We start from the raw sequence: 23,762 nt of genomic DNA, 5'->3' as shown, positions 1-23,762 counted from the left end.
AAGGATTCCTTTTTCTTCTTTAAATGCCCACTATAAAATTCATTCAAAATAGAAAACTGAGGAAGGAAATTTTTTTGGATCTCCAATTAAGGGATTTTTATAACTTTTATTTTATGAAATTTATTTGTTCCTTAAAAAGTAGCCATTGAAATCTGAAGTACATTTATTCTTCAAATACATTTACATTGTATGTTTATTCCCCAAAGGGACCTGGCTGTGTCATCCCGACTAGCATATTTCACCTCCTCTCTAGGCCTTAGCTTTCTCACCTGAAAATCAAGACATCTAAAGATGAGATGAAATCTCAGATTCTTACTACTGCTGCAATTAAGTTTAATATAACAGACTGACTCATGCCTTATCTGTAAGCAGTGGTAACACTGTGTTTCTCTGGGCAAGAGACTCAGAGAGGGGCACCTGGGTGGCTCAGTAAGTTAAGCGTCTGACTTCGGCTCAGGTCATGATCTCTCAGTTGGTGAGTTCAAGCCCCATGTCAGGCTCTGTGCTGACAGCTGGATCCTGGAGGCTGATTCAGATTCTGTGTCTCCCCCTCTCATGCTCTGCCTCTCAATGATAAATAAATGTTAAAAAAAAAAATTAAAAAAAAAAGAGACTCAGGGATTTGCTATTCTACTGCTACTGCTCCGAGCACCAAATGTCTTCTTAGCATCATCTGAAAGCCTAGCCTAACCCAAGAGTAGAAGGGCCTCTATAAAATTTTAAAAAATATTTGGGGCACCTGGGTGGCTCAGTCAGTTAAGCATCCAACTCTTGATTTTGGCTCAGGTCATACATAATCCCATGGTTTGTGAAATCCAGCCTGGTGCTGGACTGTGCTGGCAGTGCAAAGCCTGCTTGGGATTCTTTCTCTCTCTCCTTCTTTGCCCCTCCCTGCTTGGTGCTCATGCTCTCTCTCTCTCAAAATAAATAAATTTTTAAAGATTCAAAAAACATTCTTAAAACATAATTGTAATTTTAAATTCATGACAGGACATAATTCTTAGGAGGCACTGGGGATGAGCAATATAAAAACTATTTGGGGCACCTTGGTGGCTCAGTCCATTAAACATCCAACTTTGGCTCAGGTCATGATTTCATATTTTGTGGGTTCGGGCCCTGCACTGGGCTCTGTGCTGACAGCTCAGAGCCTGGAGCCTGTTTCAGATTCTGTGCGTCCCTCTCTCTCTCTGCCCCTTCCCTGCCTACACTTTGTCTCTCTCTCTCTCTCTCAAAAATAAACATAAAAAAAAATTTTGTTTTAACTATTTGATGGGAGGTGCAGGATGTCAAATCTCTGAGATGGTCAGGAACTGTAGATACTGCAAATATTAGATAGCCATGACATAATGAGAAAAAAAGTTTAATTCATGTCTGTATAAGTCTATTTACATAGAGCTCTGTGTCCACATCGACATAAGTATGTTCCTGCAGAGAAATGTTTATAAGGCTATTAACAAAATCCTATCAGTGGTTACCTCTAAATAGTGACAGTTCAGGTGAAAACTTCCTATTTTATGCTTTTTTATAATTAGAAAACCATAAAGTTATGTTAATTTTTTAAAAGGGTACCATTTATTGCATATTCAAGCTCTCTGCTAACTGCTTTACATGTATTATTTCATTAATTCTCAAAATAATCCTAATAGAGATTCTCAATTTATAGGTATGGAATTCTAGGCTTAGAAATGGTATGTGTCTTTCCTAAAGCCATTAAGTGGCAAATTTAGAGCTTATATTGAGATCTTTTTGACTTCAGATTCCTTGCTATCTTATGACCTAATATGTCTTATGTCCCAATAAATGTTCTATTTAGTTAATGCTAATATTGATAAAATAGACAAAGGCAGTAATATTGAAAAAAGGCATTCCTAAAATACAAATTTCCTTTGAATGAAACTTTGAGTAGGTATTTACTTAGAGGTAAGACATCCTTTTTTTTTTTTTTAAGTTTATTTATTTTGAGATAGAGAGCACTAGCAGGGGAGGGGCAGAGAGAGAGGGAGAGAGAATCCCAAACAGGCTCTGCACTGTCAGCACAGAGCCTGATGTGGGGCTTGGACTTACGAACTGTGAGATCATGACCTGAGTCAAAACCAAGAGTCTGATACTTAACCGACTGAGTCACCCAGATGCCCCTGATTTCATTTTGTTTTTAGAAAAACAAAAGCCAAACTATTTCAAATGAGTTTAAGAAGGCCTTCAGAGACTAGCAATATTAAAATTTTTGAATTATTTTTTTTTAAATATGAAATTTATTGTCAATCTGGTTTCCATACAACACCCAGTGCTCATCCCAACAGGTGCCCTCCTCAATGCCCATCACCCACTTTCCCCTCCCTCCCACCTCCCATCAACCCTCAGTTTATTCTCAGTTTTTAAGAGTCTCTTATGGTTTGGCTCCCTCCCTCTCTAACTTTTTTTTTTCCCTCCCCTCCCCTATGGTCTTCTGTTAAGTTTCTCAGGATCCACATAAGAGTGAAAACATATGGTATCTGTCTTTCTCTGTATGACTTATTTCACTTAGCATCACACTCTCCAGTTCCGTCCATGCTGCTATAAAAGGCCATATTTCATTCTTTCTCATAGCCAAGTAGTATTCCATTGTATATATAAAACACAACTTCTTATTTATCATTAAAAGTTTTTTAAAAAATGTTTATTTATTTTTGAGACAGACAGAGTGCAAGCGGGGAGGGGCAGAGAGAGAGGGACACAGAATATAAAGCAGGTTCCAGGCTCTGAGCTGTCAGCACAGAGCCCAAGACAGGGCTTGAACCCACAAATCGTGTGATCGTGACCTGAGCCAAAGTTAGATGCTTAACTAACTGAGCCACCCAGGTGCCCCTGGCTTCCATTTTCAACATTACTGTGGCTACTTGGAGTCTTTTCTGGTTTCATACAAATTTTGAATTGTTTGTTCTAGCTCTGTGAAGAATGTTAGTGTTAGGGATTGCATTGGCTGTATAGATCGCTTTGGGTAGTATTGACATTTTAACAGTATTTGTTCTTCTAATCCATGAGCATGGAATGTTTCTCCATTTCTTTGTGTCTTCTTCAATTTCTTTCATCATTAGCTTTCTAGGGGTTTTAGCATACAGATCTTTTACCTCTTCAGTTAGGTTTATTCCTAGGTATTTTATGGTTTTTGGTGGAAGTGTAAATGGGATTGATTCCTTGGTTTCTCTTTCTGCTGCTTCATTATTGTATAGAAATGCAACTGAGTTTTGTACGTTAAGTTACCAATTTTTATATAATATAGTATTAAAATAGTCTTTTCAAATTTATAAAGTTATTAAATAACTTTAAAGATATTTCAGTTCACTTTAAGATTAACGTAGGGACACAGCAATGTTCAGAAAGTTATCAGAGCATATGCTCAAAAGGGCAAGTGAGTAGGGACAGATAAAACATTGTCATTATTTTTCAACTCTGTTACCAAAATATAACCATTCAAAAGAGAGATAAAGAGATGGTAATATGTGATGAATGAAAACCAAGAATACAGTAAAATACAAGCATTTCAAACCAATTTCAAAAAAAGATAACGTGGGGTGCCTGGGTGGCTCAGTCGGTTAAGCGCCCCACTTCGGCTCAGGTCATGATCTCGTGGTCTGTGAGTTCGAGCCCCGCATCGGGCTCTGTGCTGACAGCTCAGAGCCTGGAACCTGCTTCGGATTCTGTGTCTCAATCTCTCTCTCTCTCTGCCCCTCCCCTGCTCATGCTCTGTCTCTCTCTGTTTCAAAAATAAATAAATGTTAAAAAAAAATTAAAAAAAAAGATAACGTTAGGGTTGATAAGCCAATGTCATGTGCCAGGAACAATCTAGTTATTAACCCTCATTCAAGGGATTTGTACTACTTGTATTTTTTAGTTTATATTTATTGTGCTAAATATTTAATCCATTTTATTTTTTATGAAATTTAATAATATACTGTTATTTCAAGAAAGTTAATTTTCACTTCTTCTGAAAAGGGCTTTTGCAAGTAAAAAGCATCTGGATTTTTATAGGTTATTGTATTTCTAGTACTCGTGTTTATATAGGTTCACAATCCCATAATTTTGAAATTCAAAATACTTGGAAAATCAGGTTTTACTTTTTAGTTAAGTTTGGAGTCACAGCTCATTTAGGGCAAAATCTGACTTGAACTGAAGAGAGGTTATTTATAATTCTTATTTATTTTACTTAGTACGCCTATTCAAATGTTTTACTGCAAAAATACTGTGCTTGATCAGGGAGTTCTTCCCCATACCTTGCTAGGGTGTTATACAATGTACGATATACAGAAAACTCTTCTAAAACCTAAAATTTTTATTTTATTTTACTTTTATTTTATTTTTTAAAAGATTTTATTTTTGGGGTGCCTGGGTGGCTCAGTCGGGTAAGCATCCAACTTCAGCTCAGATCATGATTTCATGGTTTGTGGGTTCGGGCCCCGTGTCAGACTCTGTGCTGACAGCTCAGAACCTGGAGCTGCTTCGGATTCTGTGTCTCCTTCTCTCTCTGTCCCTCCCCTGCTCACACATGTGCTCTCTCTCTCTCTCCCTCTCTCTCTCAAAAATAAACAAACATTAAAAAAAAAGATTTTATTTTTAAGTAATCTCTACACTCAATGTAGGCTCAAACTCACAGCCCCCATATCAATAGTCATATGCTCTACCAACTGAGCCTGCCAGGCACCCCTAAAAATGGTACCTATGTTATTGATTGATTGATTGAAAATATTTTGTTTTTAAAAAATATGGAACGCTTCATGAATTTGTGTGTCATCCTTGAGCAGGGACCATGCTAAACTTCTCTGTATTGTCCCAATTTTTGTATATGTACTGCTGAAAGCACTGAAAAATTCTGATTTTTGAAACACACCTGACCTGAAGACTTCTGATGAGAGATTGTGGCCCTCTAAGCCACATGTTCTAAATATATAGCACAACTTGGAAAGAAGTGGAGCAGACTACACTTGGATGGCAGCTCTTGTGCTTAGAAGAGATGCAGGAACTCATCTGGATAGCTGGGTTGAGTGTGTACAGTCTCTTAGGGAAGCACACTAGAGATGTTAGAATACCAAAAGTAATTCTAAGAGACAATCATGCCCTTCAGTAATGACATGAAAGCAAAATGAAAAACAATAAAAATGCTTGTATCTGACATTCTAAACAGATCTTGAGGCATGACTGGTTGGAAAAGCCACATGAGAATATGTCTTTATTTTTGTAGCTCTCACAGAGACTTTGCTTTAAGAGCTATAATCTCAGGCCAGATAAAAAAATGAATGTTCCAGTCTCCTTAGTGTCAGTACCAAGGCATCTATGGAAAGCTCTGGATACATGTGGATGGTTAGAGAAAGCACCAAACCAGAGAAAGCACCAAGACTCATTATATAGGTGGTAGGTTTTCAACAAAGAGCAAGTGAGTCCTTTTTGAAGAACACAGGACAGCCTCCTCTGAACAGCTGACTGCCAGCACTGCTGTTTCTGGAGAGCAACACTCAGGTCTATAATCGGAGCCTTTCATTTTTGGATACTGTGGTCAGTATACGGGTAGGAGGATGGTACCTATTTACCCACGAGTAGGATTTTCCACAAATTCTCTATCACAGTGCTATCATGTTCAGGTGTCAATGCTATAGCACTGCGTATGCAATGCAAGATTTCCAATAGCAGATAAAGCCACTCATTAACAATGAGAATTTTCAGGTAATTTACCTGTAGGGTATATTGATCCCATATAATCTTGTATAGACGAGGATAATTTTTGGTAAATATTTATTTTTTCTTGGTTTATTGAGAAATAATTGACATACATCACTGTATAAGTTTAAGGTATACAGCATGTTGGTTTGATTTATATATATTGCACATATTTTTAATAGATGCATAAAATGCCACACTTAAGTGAAAATTTAATGTGCAAAAGTCCTAAATTACAGCAAATGGCTATTTTACTTACTATAACTTTTATTTACTTATTTTTTATTTATTTTTGAGAGGGTACAAGTGGGGATGAGAGGGAGGGGGACAGAGGATCTGAAGCAGGCTCTGAGCTGATAGGTTGAAAGCAGCAAGCCCAATACAGAACTCAAAAACAATGAGATCCCGACTTGAGTCAAAGTCAGATACTCAGCTGACTGAGCCACCCAGGTGCCCCTTACTATAACTTTTAATTTTTAGACAGTAGAATTAAATATCACAAGTAGTGGCTAAAATAACAGGAAAAGATCATATATCAGGAATTTGTCAGCTTTTTTTTTTTTTTATATTTGTGACACTATGATAAAAACGTCAGTTTGTGATATCTGTGAAGATCTTATTATTTGCAGTTCAGGAAAGGGTATTCTCATCCTCACCAGAAAATTTGGGAGAAAAGTTTCCTTAGGTTTTTTCTGTCTTTATATGTAGACATGTGTGTTTCCTGTATTATACCATCCCATCCCAGGCTGAAATAGGATAGGAGGTCCTTTTCATAGGATGTGAGGAAATGTCCTTAAAGGCACACATCACTAGTTCTGGTAATGGAAGGGACACTGAGATGTATGTAGGGCAGACGTACTGAAAAGTACCAGTTATGTTCTTATGATAAGAGTAAGAATGGGGGCGCCTGGGTGGCGCAGTCGGTTAAGCGGCCGACTTCAGCCAGGTCCCGATCTCGCGGTCTGTGAGTTCGAGCCCCGCGTCAGGCTCTGGGCTGATGGCTCAGAGCCTGGAGCCTGTTTCCGATTCTGTGTCTCCCTCTCTCTCTGCCCCTCCCCCGTTCATGCTCTGTCTCTCTCTGTCCCAAAAATAAAAAATAAACGTTGAAAAAAAAATTAAAAAAAAAGAGTAAGAATGGACACTAATTGTTCGCTACTGGCTGTTGTTTATTCCACACAGATTGCCTTTTAAGTTCATAAACTGTTAACAGAGAGGTTGATGAGATCTACATTGTGGAATAAAAAGGGAGAGCAGAAGTCCCAAGGGACAATCAATACGGGACTTAAGAGCAGAGGGGCCAGGATTACAAAAGTGTTATAAGATTTCATTATCTTTATAATGTCTTCCATATTTGATATTTTGGTATTTCCTATAGCAATTAGGGGCAAAACCTAAAAAAGTGAAATATGATTGTCTTGTAGAAAGATGGGGGGGGGAAGACAGTCAACATTTATTCTGTACCACCTATATGCTAGGCATATAGAGTCAAATGCTTAAAGAAGCTCATTTAATTTTCAAACCAAGTAAAGTTTTTAACATTTTATATCTGACAAAGCTGAATCAGAAAGGTGAAATATATATAAACACATAAATAAAGTAAGCACAGCTAGCAAATGGCATAGCTAGGATTTGACTCCAAAGCCCATGATTTCTCATTGTACAACACCTGTATGAATCTCTAACACAAGCATGACCCACTTGACAGCTGAATGACTCTCCAAAATTGAGGTCTTAATATATGTACTTGTCAATTCTCCCTCATAGAACATCCTATTTTGGGGAAGGAGGAAGGGAAATTTTAGGGTACATCTCATATCCTTCTTGGAATAATCTTGCATTAAAAACTTTCAGCAAAAAAAGGTGAAAATTACTCTTTCTAGAAAGGATTTTTGACTTACTGGTATCATCTGAAAAATGTTATTTGAGGATATAAAGACAGGACACTTTGGAAATCAGTAACTCTATATGGAAATAAAGACAAGGAATTCTTTCAGTGTTAACCATGAGATAGCAATTATGTCACATGAAACAAAACTTGCCACTCATCATTGTTACTCATAACCATTGTGTCTTTATAAAACCATTTTGCTCAGTTTTTTCTTTTTTTTTTGGTATATCATTTTAAGGCATAAGTCAAAATAATCATATATTGGGGCGCCTGGGTGGTTCAGTCGGTTAAGCGTCCGACTTCAGCTCAGGTCATGATCTCGCAGCCTGTGAGTTTGAGCCCCACGTTGGGCTCTGTGCTGACAGCTGGGAGCCTGGAGCCTGTCTCAGATTCTGTGTCTCCCTCTCTCTCTGACCCTCCCTGCTTCATGCTCTCTCTCTCTCTGTCTCAAAAATAAATAAATGTTAACAAAATTTAAAAAAATCATATATTAAAATAAAATGACAAGAAATTTCGATTCAACAGCAAGTAAAAGATAAACCAAAAAAAAAAAAAAAGGCGGGGTGGGGGGTAACAATCATTTCATGTCTTAATTAACTTTGACAGTAATATGTGACTGTTTTCATTTGGACAGTTTGGACTTTTGCAGGAAAAATACTGCAATTTGAACTGGGTCATATTAAAAAAGGCTTCAGTTTTCTCCTTGATAAAGGCAAGATTAGCTCTACAATCCTTTCCAGCACATCTGTTGAGGAAAACTAAGGTGCTTCAGACAAGATGAAAAATGAGAAGTTCAATCTTTTCACTATAAATAGGAAAGGAAAACCTTAATTTATATTAAGGAAAATGGAAAGCCCCAGTTTATGCATTCAGTGGCCTCTTACACACACACACACACACACACACACACACACACACACACACACACAGGTTCTTAATCCCAATACCAGTCCCACCCTTCATTAACATGCAAACCCACACATCCCATCTCCCCCACCCTTGACCCACACCCCCCATATACCTCAGCTATGGTCATTCTCAGAGCACTGACAGGGGAGAGCTCAATATCCACCAGCTGGGCAGCTTTTAAACTCTGCCCAGTAAAGATTGCACAAGGACAGAAAACAGCATAGTTAGAATCTTCAGGTTAACAGGGACACACAGCTAAGAACATTTAGCACAGTGTCTAGAAACAAAGGAGGATTTCAGATTGTAGTTGAGCCTTGGACAAGTAAGACGAGAGTCTACAGTTATTCTGAGTTTTGGAGGAAAATGGGCAAAGATAAAATAATTTAGTATTAGTCACAGTTTTAAGTCAAGCTTGGTGAACCTGTCCATACCCCATATCTTCTATTGCCCAGCTTTATTCCTTTCAGCTAAAGAAGTCAAATTATAGGACAACGTCACTGGGTGATTAAGCAAAAGCAGATTGATAAAAAGGGCACTAATACATTGTCTACAAGACAATATAAAGGGCAAGAGTTACAATCTAGAGAAAAATGCTGATTTCCTACATTTCTTTACATAGCCACTAACAGGGCTCCTTAAAATGTAAGAAAAGTAATGAAGATATCTCCAGCAAAGATTTCTGTTAAACTGATAGCATGAAATTCTGAGATCATAAATTCCCCTGGTTCTGATTCTAGGTTTACTACGAGACCTTATGAATAAAATTTGACTTCCCTCTTGGCCTGCCTACATGGAATGAATGTGCTAGATACGCCAATATGTGCTTTTTCAACTTGTAGAAGTTGATTGCCTTTCTTTATGTTATCAAATTAGCATTTTGGTTCTATTTTTTTTTTAATTTAAATAATGGCAAACATTTTTCATTAGCTCAAGGATAAAATGTATGTTTAATGTCTGCTTTTTCAAAATTGCCAATTTGGCATTTATGTTAATGCTCTGACATTCTAAGAAACCTGAAAGGAATTATAAAGGGCCTGTAATTTTTTTAAAAGCCAAACAAAATATTTGCAGGCACATATTCACTCCTCTGTTTATTGATTCTATTCTGGTTAAAATTTAACCACTGGTTTCTTTGGAACTATGCACATGTGAAGAATTTCATGGATAGAAAGTATGATTTATATTTAAATTGAAAAAAAAAATTTATTGAGTACTTTTTCTTCTTCCCTCAGTTCAGTTTGCAGGTTTCCAGTACCGTGTCTTATAATTTAACCTTGTTTAAGTTGCTGGCATAAAGATACTGGGTTTTAGTCACATTTTAGAAAGAAGAAATGTCAGTTTCTCTGCATACTCACAGTTTTGTTATAAAATTAAGGAGACACACACTCAGCTTTTTCTGTCTAGTCCGAGGATAACAGTCATTTGAGCACAAACATTGCTTAAACAAATGGAATGAAAATCTGGAATTCCCTTACAGTATCACTGTCGCAGGGTTGGAACTGGAAGGGCTGGGGTTTGTGAAATACAGCATTCTCTTGTAAAAACAGCTGAAGATTATAGTCCCGTACGACCTAAAGAGAAAATAAAGTATCTTTAAGTCTTTAATAAGGTTAAGATATCCAGTAATTGTATTTTAAAGTTTAAGACTTATTCTGCTGCTTTCCAAAAATGAGAAATCATCCAACACTATGTGACCAAAAGAAAATGATAATTATCCATTTTTTTTTCATTTTAGATAAGAGTTGTTACTTGTATGTCCTATTTTCTCAATAGTCTAAATATGGAAAGTACTAGTTTAGAAACTAGCCCAGATTTTGGGACTAAATAATATGTAATATTTTAAGACAGCAAAAAGATAGTGATTATACAAAAAGCTGTTCTTTTTAATGGGGGCAGCGGAATGAAAATAGGAAACCACATTAGTCTCTTAGGTCTCTCCCAGTTATAAAATTTTGTAGACTTCTTAAAGTCTGCTATATGGAGATTGTCGCCCACTAGGAAACTGCTAGATAATACTCTACATAGCACAAAATCGCATTCAAAAAAAATTTTTTTTGAGCAGGCTCCATGCCCAAAGTGGGGCTTGAATTCACGACCCTGAGATCAAGAGTTGCATGCTCTACTGACTGAGCCAGCCAGAAACCCTACCAAATATTATTTTTATAGTATTTCTTGCCACCTTTTCTAGGTGGTTATTATTATTTTTTTTAAGATTTAAAAAAATCTTTAAGTAATCTCTATACACCCAAGACGGGGCTTGAACTTAGAACCCCCAAATCAAAAGTTATATGCTCCACTGACTGAGTCAGCCAGGTGCCCCTAGGAGGTTACATTCTAACTACCATCTTATTGCATACCAAGAAGACAGACTAAAAGGAATTCATATAGAAGGGGAATTCTGATACACAGAATGCAGCAAAACAGTACAGAAAGCCATCTGAAAAGACTTCATTGCATTATATACCCTGGGAATGAATGGAAATCAGCAACATTTGATTGTGCAGAAACCTATTTTCCATTTTGCTACAGTGCTTACTTACCCTTTACTTATCTTTCATTAGCACTTCTGCCAGAGGATGGGCAGAATATGAAAAATTTAAAGAAGCTCTGTAGCTATACCTTAGTAGTCCTCAGAAAAGGGTTTACTGAGAATATGGAGAAAGTAGGGGGTTATATTTTACATTTTATTTACCAGCACAAATCCAGTTCCCTATCGCTCATTCAGCAATTTATTGAGAGAGCTTACCAAACCCAATGTTTAATGCAGTGATGAGGGGAGAATATAGATGAATAAAGATGAATACACAAGGTTAATATCTTCAAGGAATTTATAATCTGGAAAGTGGGAGACCCAGACAATACACAGTTAAGTACACCGTGGAAGTATGTAGAGGGTACTTAGAGAACACAAAAGAGGATGATATTTAATCCAGACTGACGGGGTGAGATGGGGTGAGCAGAGTTTGGGAAAATTTTGTCAGGCAAGGCTGGCTGAATAAACATCTTCTCAAAGGGAAATGTGTTTTTTTTCTTTTCCTGGATTCCAGTTTTAAGCTGTGAAAGCTCTTGACACAGCCCTAAGAGCCTCACTAATCATCATGCAAAAAAAGTTAAGAGGATCATCCTTCTAGTTACAACCTTTTTTATATTTTTAACTTTATTATAACATATATAAAACTAGAGACAACGGTATAATGTATCCCCACGTAACCATCATCCAACTTCCAAAAATGGCCCCTCCTGCCCAATCTTGTTTCATTAATAGATCCAACTATCTCTTCCACCCCCAACTATACTGAAGCAAGTCTCAGACATATGCCTTAATCCATAATATTTCAATATGATATCTAAAATACAAGGACTCTTTTAAAAAACATACCCATCCAGGGGCGCCTGGGTGGCTCAGTTGGTTATGCATCTGACTCCTGATTTTGGCTCAGCTCATGATCTCTCAGTTTGTGAGTTTGAGCCCTTCATCAGGCTCTGAGTGGACAGTGTGGAGCCTGCTTAGGATTCGCTCTTTCTCTCTCTTTCTCTGCCTCTCCCCCTCTTGTGCTGTCTCTGTCTCTCTCTAAATAAATAAACTTAAAAAAAAAAACATGCTCATAAATTCTTATCTTTCAGTACTCACTCTAAATGTCAATGGACTAAATGTCCCAATCAAAAGACACAGGATAACAGAATGGATAGGAAAACAAGATCTATCTACATGCTGTTTACAAGAGACCCACTTTAGACCTAAGGACACCTTCAGATTGAAAGTAAGGGAATGGAGAACCATCTATCATGCTAATGGTCAACAAAAGAAAGCCAGGGTAGCCATACTTATATCAGACAATCCAGACTTTAAAATAAAGACTGTAACAAGAGATGAAGAAGGGCATTATATCATAATTAAGGAAGGGGTCTATCCACCAAGAAGATCTAAGAATTGTAAGCATTTAGGCTCCAAATTTGGAGGTACCCAAATATATAAATCAATTAATCACAATATAAAGAAACTCATCGATAAGAATACCATAATAATAGGGGACTTCAACACCCCACTTACAGCAATAGATAGATCATCTAAATAGACAATGAACAAGGAAACAATGGTTCTGAATGACACACTGGACCAGACAGACTTAACAGATATATTCAGAACATTTCATCCTAAAGCAGTAGAATACACATTCTTCTCCAGTGCACATGGAACGTTTTCCAGAATAGATCACATACTGGGGTACAAAAAGATCAAGATCATACTGTGCATATTTTCAGACCACAATGCTATGAAACTTGAAATCAACCACAAGAAAAAATGTGGAAAGATAACAAATACTTGGAGACTAAAGGCCATCATACTATAGAATGAATGGGCTAACCAAGAAGTTAAAGAGGAGATTAAAAAGGACATGGAAGGGGCGCCTGGGTGGCGCAGTCGGTTAAGCGTCCGACTTCAGCCAGGTCACGATCCCGCGGTCCGTGAGTTCGAGCCCCGTGTCAGGCTCTGGGCTGATGGCTCGGAGCCTGGAGCCTGTTTCCGATTCTGTGTCTCCCTCTCTCTCTGCCCCTCCCCCGTTCATGCTCTGTCTCTCTCTGTCCCAAAAATAAATAAAAACGTTGGAAAAAAAAAAAAATTAAAAAAAAAAAAAAAGAAGAAAAAAAAAAAGAAGGAAAAAAAAAGAAGGAAAAAAAAAAAAAAAAAGGACATGGAAGCCAATGAAAATAATAACACCACAGCTCAAAACCTCCAGGAGACAGCAAAGGTGGTTATAAGAGGAAAGTATATAGCAATCCAGGCCTTCCTAAAGAAGGAAGATCTCATATATACAACTTAACCTTACACCTTACAGATATGGAAAAAGAACAGCAAATAAAACCCAAAACCAGCAGAAGACAGGAAATAATAAAGACTAGAGCAGAAATCAGTGCTATCGAAACTAAAAAAACAATAGAACAGATCAATGAAGCCAGAAGCTGGTTCTTTGAAAGAATTAACAAAATTGATAAGCCCCTAGCCAGTTTGATCAAATAGAAAAAGGAAAGGACCCAAATAAATAAAATCAATAATGAAAGAGGGGAGATCACAACCAACATAGCAGAAATATAAACAATAATAAGGGAATATTATGAGCAATTATGTGCCAATAATATGGGCAATCTGGAAGAAATGGACAAATTCCTAGAAACATATACACTACCAAAACTGAAACAGGAAGAAATAGAAAATTTGAACAGACCCTTAACCAGTAAAGAAATCGAATTATTAATTAAAAATCTCCCAAAAAACAAGAGTCCAGGACCAGATAGATGGCTTTCCAATAGAATTCTACCAAACATTTAAAGAAGAGTTAACAACTATTCTCTTGAAGCTGTTCCAAAAAATAGAAATGGAAGGAAAACTTCCAAACTCTTTCTATGAAGCCAGTGTTACTTTGATTCCAAAACCAGACAAAGACTCCACTAAAAAGGAGAACTATAGACCAATTTTTCTGATGAACATGGATGCAAAAATCCTCAACAAGATACTAGCCAACTGGATCCAACAATACATTAAAAAAATTATTCACCATGACCAAGTGGGATTTACACCTGGGATGCAGGGCTGGTTCAAAATCTGCAAAACAATCAACATGATTCATCACATCAATAAAAGAAAGGACAAAAACCACATGATCCTCTCAATAGATGCAGAGAAAGCATCTGACAAAATACAGCATGCTTTCTTGATAAAAACCCTCAAGAAAGTAGAGATAGAAGGAACATACCTTGAGATCATAAAAGCCATATATGAAAGACCCAATGCTAATATCATCTTCAATGGGGAAAAACTGAGAGCTTTCCCCCTAAGGTCAGGAACAAGCCAGGGATGTCCACTCTTGTCACTGTTACTCAACACAGTATTGGAAATCATAGCCTCAGCAATCAGACAACACAAAGAAATAAAAGGCATCCAAATCAGCCAGGAGGAGGTCAAACTTGCACTCTTTGCAGATGACATGATACTCTATATGGAAAACCCAAAAGATTCCACCAAAAAACTGCTAGAACTGATCCATGAATTCAGCAAAGTCACAGGATATAAAATCAATGCACAGAAATCGGGTGCATTCCTATACACCAATAATCAAGCAACAGAAAGAGAAATCAAGGAATTGATCCCATTTACAACTGCACCAAAACCCATAAAATACATAGGAATAAATCTAAGAGGTGAAAAATCTACACACTGATAACTATAGGAAGCTTATGAAAGAAATTGAAGAATATGCCAAAAAATGGAAAAAATATTCCATGTTCCTGGATAGGAAGAACAAATATTGTTAAAATGTCCATACTACTCAAAGCAATCTACACGCTCAATACAATCCCTAATAAAATAATACCAGCATTCTTCACAGAGCTAGAACAAACAATCCGAACATTTGTATGGAATGAGAAAAGACCCCGAATAGCCACAGAAATCTTGAGAAAGAAAACCAAAGATGGAGGCATCACGATCCTGGACTTCAAGCTGTTTTACAAAGCTGTAATCATCAAGACAGTGTGGTACTGGCACAAAAACAGACACTCAGATCAATGGAACAAAATAGAGAACCCAAAAATGGACCCACAAACATATGGCCAACTAATCTTTGACAAAGCAGGAAAGAATATCCAATGGAATAAAGAGTGTCTTCAGCAAGTGGTGCTGGAAAAACTGGACAGCAACATGCATAAAAATGAACCTGGACCACTTTCTTACACCATACACAAAAAGAAACTCAAAATGGATGAAGGACCTAAATGTAAGACAGGAAGCCATCAAAATCCCCAAGGAGAAAGCAGGCAAAAACCTCTTTGACCGTGGCCGCAGCAACTTCTTACTCAACACATCTCCAGAGGCAAGGGAAACAAAAGCAAAAATGAATTATTGGGACCTCATCAAAATAAAAAGCTTCTGCACAGTGAAGGAAACAATCAGCAAAACTAAAAGGCAACTGATAGAATGGGAAAAGATATTTGCAAATGACATATCAGATAAAGGGTTAGTATCCAAAATCTATAAAGAACTTCTCAAACTCAACACTCAAAAAACAAATAATCCAGTGAAGAAATGGGCAAAAGATATGAATAGATACTTCTCCAAAAAAGACGTCCGGATGACCAACCAACACATGAAAAAATACTCAACATCACTCATCATCAGGGAAATACAAACCAAAACCACAATGAAATACCACCTCACACCTGTCAGAATGGCTAACATTAACAACTCAGGAAACAACAGATGTTAGCAAGGATGCGGAGAAAGAGGATCTCTTTTGCACTGCTGGTGGGAATGCAAACTGGTGCAGCCACTCTGGAAAACAGTATGGAGGTTCCTCAAAAAATTAAAAATAGAACTACCCTATGACCCAGCAATTGCACTACTAGGTATTTATCCAAGGGATACAGGTGTGCTGTTTTGAAGGGGAACATGCACCCCAATGTTGATAACAGCACTATCAACAATAGCCAAAGTATGGAAAGAACACAAATGTCCACCGATGGACGAACAGATAAAGAAGATGTGGTATACATATACAATGGAGTATTAGCCGGCAATCAAAAAAAATGAAATCTTGCTGTTTGCAACTATGTGGATGGAGCTAGAGGGTATTATACTAAGTGAAATTAGTCAAAGAAAAACAAACATCATATGACTTCACTCATATGAGGACTTTAAGATACAAAACAGATGAACATAAGGGAAGGGAAGCAAAACTAATATAAAAACAGGGAGGGGGACAAAACATAGGAAACTCTTAAATACAGAGAACTGAGATTTGATGGGGGATGGGGGAGAGAAGAAAATGGGTGATGGGCATTGAGGAGGGCACTTGCTGGGATGAGAACTGGGTGTTGTATCTAAGCCAATTTGACAATAAATTGTCATAAAAAATAATTTCTCCCATCCTATGGGCTATCTTTTCTATATTCTCCTTTATTAAATCTTTTTTTTTTAATGTTTATTTATTTTTGAGAGAGAGGAAGAACACAAGCAAGGGAAGGTCAGAGAAAGAGGGAGGGAGACACAGAATCTGAAGCAGGATCCAGGCTCTGAGCTGTCAACCCAGAGCCTGATGTGGGGCTTGAACCCACGAACCATGAGATCATGACCTCTGCTGAAGTTGGACACTTAACTGACTGAGGTACCCAGGCACCCCTGTCTTTTCTATATTCTTGAGAATGTTCTTCAATGCACAAAAGCTTTTAATTTGAGTAAGTCAAATTATCTGTTTTTTCTTTGGTTGCTTCTGCTTTAATGGCAAAGCTAAGAACACGGTGCCAAACCCAAGGTCATAAAGATTTACCTATATGTTTTCTTCTATAGTTTTAGGTCACTGATCCATTTTGAGTTAATTTTTGTATATGGAGTGAGGCAGGGGTTCAACTTCATTCTCTTGCATGTGGTTATCTTGTCTCAGCACAAGTCTTTTGTTGAAAAAAGTAGTCTTTCTTTACTAAATGGCCTTGGCAACCTTGTTGAAAATCAATTGGCCATAGATGTTTGGGCTTATTTCTGGATTCTCAATTCTATTTCATTGGTCTATATATGTCTGTCCTTATGCTAGTACCACACTATTTTGATTAATCTTGAATTAACTTTTGAAATTGGGAAGTGTGAGTCCTTCAGCTTTGTTTTTTCTTTTCAATGTTGTTTTTGGGTATTCAGGGCCCCTTGGAAGTTCCATATGAATTTGAGGACAGGCTTTCCCATTTCTGCAAAAAAAGGTCATTGGAATTTTGATAGGGATTGATTGAATCTATAGATTGCTTTGGGGAATATGAACTCTTTCAATCCATAAATATGATTTCCATTTATTTAGGTCCTCTTCAATTACTTTCAGCAATGTTTTATAGTTTCTCAATGTACAAGTCTTTGAATCCTTTACTTAAATTTATTCTTGGTATTTTATTCTTTAGATATTATAGCTGGAATTGTCCTAATTTTCTTTTGGTGTATTCATTGATGGAGTACAGAAACATAGTTGATTTTTGTGTTTTGATCTCGTACCTGTAATTTCACTGAATTGATTTATTAGCTCTAGTACTTTTTTCATGGTCTCTATAGTATTTTCTATATATAATTATGTCATCTGCAAAAACAGATAATTTCATTCTTCCCTTTCAATATGGATGCCTTCCACTTCTTTTTTCCTTGACTAATTGATCTGACTAGGACTTCCAGTACAGTAGGGAAAATGGGCATCTTTGTCTTGTTCCTGATCTCTAGAAGGAAACCTTTCAGATTTTCACCATTAAGCACGATGTTAACTGTAGGTTTTTCATAAATGCCTTTTATCTGTTAAGGAAGTTCCCTTCTATTTCTAATTTGTGTTTTTATCATAAAAGAGTGTTTAATTTTGTCAAATGCTTTTCCTGTGTCTTTTCTTTTCCCTGTTTCTTTTGAGATGATAATAGTTTTTTTTCCCTTTATTTTATTAAGTTTACTTTTTGGTTAGTCTTCAAGGTATTAAGAGTGGCAATAATGGACAAGTCAATTTCCAAAAAAATACAGAATAACACTTCTTTTCTGAACTATTAAAAAGCTATGTTACTAATTGGTAGGAGTCTCCTTACGCAGACAGAAAGCAAGCACACGTGAACAAACTATAAAAGCCAGAACTACCTTTGTAGTTACTATCCTAGACAAAATATTTATGACAACATCTGCTTCAGTTACATATACAAAGCATTTCATAAAATATTAAGGAGCAAGCTTCATAAATAATTAAACTTAAACAAAAGCTCCTAGGGCCAGGTGTTTCTCTTCAGAGGATGAAAGATACAGAGAACACGATAATAGCTAGTGTGTCAGTATGGATTACCCCCGCCCCCCAAGTATCTTTGAGAATATGTACAGTTACAATTTAGATGGGGGCGGGAGAATAAACTCCTCCCTAAAAAGACAAAGTAATAATGGTGTAGAATAAAAACCTGAAGACTTTCAAACTTCTCTCTGGGTTATCAGATCACTGTGCTGGGTTCAGCAGTGTAACAAGAATAGCATAACAAGCTCTTTGTAACAGAAAAGCACATGGCATAAAACTTACAGGTATGAGCTCTTCTAGTTTTTGGAACAAAGGGCTCAACTCCTAGTTATATCATTCTTACTTTCAATATAAACAGAAGAGGATATCATTTATCCTCATCCCTGGGGAGCAAGATATTCATATGAGTGAATGCAGAGAAAAGTGAAAGCTTATCTCTTTATGTCCAAACCAGTTTATATATTTTTAATTCATTTTCTATGGAAATAATACAAGCTAAAGAGATAATATAGTATAGTAGTAGAGCATGGAAAATGCGATGTGTGAGTATGTAACCTTGGGCAGCCATATAAACTTCCTGAGTCTGTTTTCTTCTATATAATGGGCATGATAATATCAACCTCAGAGGATGTGCTTAAAACTCCTAGAAAATTAAGTGTTGGGTAAAATATTAGTTATTCTTTAAGACTAAATTTACCTGTTTTATAAACTGAAAGTAGTGTATCCAACATAACTTATTTTCAGAAAAAGATATTTTAAACAATTCTGTCAGAGGACAATCTCTCTGATAAAAATAAATGTAATAAAATATAATTTCTAATAAAATTAGAAATGAAAAATGTTACCCCACTACAATACTCCCACTGAATGAAAACTGGAAAAACTCATCTCTAAACAGTTCATGGGTTAACAAGGGGGAGAATGTAGAAACAACAAAAAGCCCCTACATATAAAATGCAGTTAAAGTAGAAAAAGAAATGTTTAGCCTTAAGTGGGTTTACTTGCAAGAAAGACTAAAACAAAGGATCTAATAGAAAAAGAAGCCTGAAAAAGAATAAGCACATAAACTGTAATAAAGTAGAAAGAAATAATAAATATAAAGGCAGGTATTAAGGAAATAGCAACAACATGAAGAAGTAGAGTAAAAGCTGGATCTTGGAGATTAAGAAGACAGACTGGTAAGTTTGATCAAAATGAAAGAAAGCACAGCACATACAATATTAGAAATGGAAAGGAAGACGACAATAGAGTACCCAAGTTTATACACATATACCATCAAATTTGATAAATAAAATGGACTATTGTCTAGGAAAGTATAAGTTACCAAAATGTATTAAAAAAAGGAACAGGAAGCCTGAATGGGCCAATAAATATACACAGTTTGATCACTATTCAAAAATCAACCGCTCCACAAACAGAACAAAGCCAAGATGTTTTTATAGACTCATTCCCCCAACATTCTCTTATAGAAAATTTCAAATACATATACCTTAAAATAAAAATAACTATATGCAAACACCCATATACCCACTACCTAGATTCTTCAATTAACATTTTTCTACATTTGCTTTCATATAACTACCCATCTTTCTACCCATCCTACTTTCTATACATCAATCCTTCTATATCTTGTATTGGATTCTGGAAAATCCAGAAAATCCAGGAAAATAGAAACATGATAGGATTTCAAAGCACCAGACTAGTGATTTTTATATTTCTGTATCAACTTAATATTCTATCCATCTATCTATCTATCTACCTACCTACCTACCTACCTATCTACCTATCTACTTTTTGAAGTAAACTCTAGGCCCTACATGGGGCTAGAACTCATGATCCCAAGATCATACTCCACTGACTGACCCAGCTGTGTGCCCCCCAAATTAATATTTTAAATGTTTTTCTAAAAATATAAATAGAGTCATGGTACACTGAAAACAAGAATAAATATATAAGGAGGTGCTCAGGAAGAAGAGTCTATGCTTCTTTTCTTAAGAAACCCTGATTCCTTTCCAAACAATTTCTTAAGGTATTAAGCCAGTTCCTGCTTCCCCTGCCAAAAAAGAGGATTGAACGAAATATTTAAAAATAGCTGTTACAAAATGAATATAGTTTTACAAATGCATGCATTCAGCTGGGAAACATTTACTATGCATTTAATGTATCAGAATAAAAAAATTACTAATCATAAGAACAATTTATCTTCAAAAGGACAGTTTGTATGCTGCAAAAAAATTTTAATCTGTCAGGATCCTGAAGAAAAGCAATTTTGTTTATTTTCTCTGCACACAGTGTGAACATGCCAGCAAAGTTGCTGGATCCTAACACTTTTGAACAAAGATTTACCATCAATGAATGACAGCATGTAGGAGGTAAGGTTAATTTTTAAAAAACAAGATAAAGCCTTCATTTTTTGATCAGTGATAAAATGCTACCTTCCCTTTTGTGTCTTTTTATTATTTTTTACACTGACACATGACCTTGCTGTCCTTCCATATGAATGAGTTGAGTGCATTCAAAATTTATTTGAGTGGAAGGTAAAATTCCCTTTTTTCTTTTATTTAAAAAAAAAATTTTTTTTTTCAACGTTTATTTATTTTTGGGACAGAGAGAGACAGAGCATGAACGGGGGAGGGGCAGAGAGAGAGGGAGACACAGAATCGGAAACAGGCTCCAGGCTCTGAGCCATCAGCCTAGAGCCCGACGCGGGGCTCGAACTCACGGACCCCGCGAGATCATGACCTGGCTGAAGTCGGCCGCTTAACCGACTGCGCCACCCAGGCGCCCCCCTTTTTTCTTTTAAAGATTTTATTTATTTAAAAAAATTTTTAATGTTTATATTTGAGAGACAGCGAAAGAGAGAGACAGCACGTGAGCAGGGGAGAGGCAGAGAGAGAGAGACAAAGACAGAATCTGAAGCAGGTTCCAGGCTCTGAGCTGTCAGCACAGAACCCGATGTGGGGTTCAAACTCACAAGCCATGAGATCATGACCTGAGCCAAAGTCAGTGGTTCAACTGACTGAGCCACCCAGGCGCCCCTAAAGATTTTATTTTTAAGTAATCTCTACACCTAATGTGGGACTTGAACAGAGTCACATGCTCTTCTGACTGAGTCAGTCAGGCACCCCGAAGGTAAAACTCTTCAAATCATTTCATCTCAAAAGCAATATGGCAGCAGAGTGATATCCTGCACTAGCTTGTACCCTTACCTCCCCTTTTCCCCTTTGTGCCAACTCATCAAGAACACCATGCAACTTTGTTAGAAGGAAAAGTGTTTCCAGGAGATTTGTCCTTTAAAGCATTCTTCTAAAGTACCGGTGACTTCATTTTGTTTGTATGCAAAAACATTTTAGATTCTAAAATGGATAACATCACATATTTCACTAAAGGTAACTTACCTTGCTGGAGGTTTCTAATAAAAACTGGAATGTGTTCTGCACAGCTTGGCATGTCTCTAGCTCAGTCCGGCTGAAGGCTATTAAATAATCCTTCAGGTGATCATACACATTTCCATCAAGAGCCTGTAAAAGAGTAATAAACAAAAGCAAAAAAAATTATGACAAAGCTTTGATACACAACACCTACTGTTCACGAGGTAAATTCAGTTTAAAATCTATTAATAATAAATGGACAAAAGATAAAGATTGTTACATAAACGTACTTATAACCAGTAAACAATCACTTGGGAAAATGCTGAATCTTTCTAATAAATAGGAACTAAAAAAGATAAAATCCAATATTGGTAAAGCTGTAGAAACAGGATACACTTGGAGACAAAGTTATTGGGTTCTAATCTTTGTTCATCTGTTTATTAACTGCCATCAACCACTGTAGTCATTTTATAACAGAGTAGGTATGGGAGTTAAATGGAACTGTGGATGTGAAAGGACCCAGGCACAGTGCCTGAAACAGAGTAGACATGCAATCATGTCAAATCATCTCCTCCATTTTTCCTCATCCACTGTTGGTAGGATTATAAATTAGTATACTCTTTTTTTTTTTTAAATGTTTATTTATTTTTGAGACAGAGAGAGACAGAGCATGAACGAGGGAGGGTCAGAGAGAGAGGGGACACAGAATCTGAAGCAGGCTCCAGGCTCTGAGCTGTCAGCACAGAGCCCGACGCGGGGCTCGAACTCACAGACCATGAGATCATGACCTGAGCCGAAGTCGGAAGCTCAACCGACTGAGCCACCCAGGCGCCCCAGTATACTCTTACTACAGAGCAGTCAGAGAAAAAAACACAATAGCAATGGTTAGAAAAAAGTGATTTAGAAATACACTTTTGAAGAAACACCAATGAAATGTCTATAAAGAATTTTAAACATTCTTCTTTGTTTAAGCATTTAGAGTAGGATTCACTGAAATTGAAAGAAAAAAAAAAAGAAAACCGCGAAACATTTGAAAAATAATTAGGCTATGATATATATATAATGACTGAAATATAGGCACCAACAAAAACTATGGTAACTATACTGTTGCAAAAGTAGGTACAAAATAATTTTAGGTTAAAAAAAAAGTAAAACAAATAGCATACATATTAGCAACAACTATGGGGAAAATATATCTATAATAATAGCAATAATCAAAAAAAGGTTCTGGAGTCCTGCCAATCAATGGAAATTGTCTTAAAAATTGAGGTAAAATTTTCACAACATAAAATTCACCACTTTAGCTATTTTAAAGTATACAATTCAGCTATTTTAAAGTATACAATTAGTACATTACAATGTTGTGTAACCATCAGTACTATCTACGTCCAGCATATTTGCACTGTCCCCAAAAGAAATCCCATATCCATTAGGTGGTGACTCCCATTTCTCCCTTGCCGCCCCCACCTCTGACAACCATTAATCTTTCTACCTCTAAGGGTTTGCCTAGACATTTCAAATAAATGGAACCATATAACACGTGTCATTTTGTGCCTGCCTTTATCACCAGGCATAATGTTTTCAAGGTTCATCAATGTATTAATATTTCATTTCTTTTTATGACTGAATAATATTCTTTTATATGGATATACCACATTTAGTATCCATTCATTGGTTGATGGGCATTTGGGTTGTTTCCACTTTTTGGTTATTATGGATAATGCTGCTATGAACATTTATGTGTAAGTTTTTATTTGAACATCTGTTTCCAATTCTCTGGGTATATGCCTACCAGTGGAACTGCTGAGTCCTATGGTAATTCTATGTCTAACTATTTGAGGAACTGCCAAACTTTTCCACAGTGGCTGCACCATTTTACATCCCCATTAACCATGTATAAAGGTTCCAATTTCTCTACATCCTCATCAATGCTTGTTGTTTTCTGTTTGTTTTTTTTTTAATTATTCAAGCCATGCAAGCAGTATCTCCTTGTGGTTTTGACTTGCATTTCTCTAATGACTAATAATGTTGGGTATCTTTTCATGGGCTTACTGGCCATTTGTATGCTGTCCTTGGAAAAATGTCTACTCAAGTCCTTCGCTCGTTTTTAAATTGGGTTGTTTT

General features: G+C 36.6%; 1 protein-coding gene and 1 non-coding gene across 5 annotated transcripts in view; both read right to left on the bottom strand.

The window, feature by feature from the left end:
• Positions 1-23,762, bottom strand: part of FCHSD2 (FCH and double SH3 domains 2) — a 302,796-nt gene that overhangs the window by 59,152 nt on the left and 219,882 nt on the right. For all 4 annotated transcript variants that reach the window (XM_047824065.1, XM_047824066.1, XM_047824067.1 and 1 more), the window contains 2 exons: positions 21,666-21,788; positions 9,961-10,056 (listed from right to left, as the gene is read on the bottom strand). In XM_047824065.1, coding sequence (XP_047680021.1) covers positions 9,961-10,056; positions 21,666-21,788 — 219 coding nt within the window. The remainder of the gene's footprint in view (positions 1-9,960; positions 10,057-21,665; positions 21,789-23,762) is intronic.
• Positions 4,734-4,837, bottom strand: LOC125147352 (U6 spliceosomal RNA). The gene has a single exon (XR_007145163.1). It is a non-coding gene; the product is annotated as a U6 spliceosomal RNA (small nuclear RNA).

The sequence above is a fragment of the Prionailurus viverrinus genome, chromosome D1, assembly GCF_022837055.1.
Source record: "Prionailurus viverrinus isolate Anna chromosome D1, UM_Priviv_1.0, whole genome shotgun sequence".
Classification (NCBI taxonomy): domain Eukaryota; kingdom Metazoa; phylum Chordata; class Mammalia; order Carnivora; family Felidae; genus Prionailurus; species Prionailurus viverrinus.
This window is presented reverse-complemented; position numbering and strand designations above follow the sequence as displayed.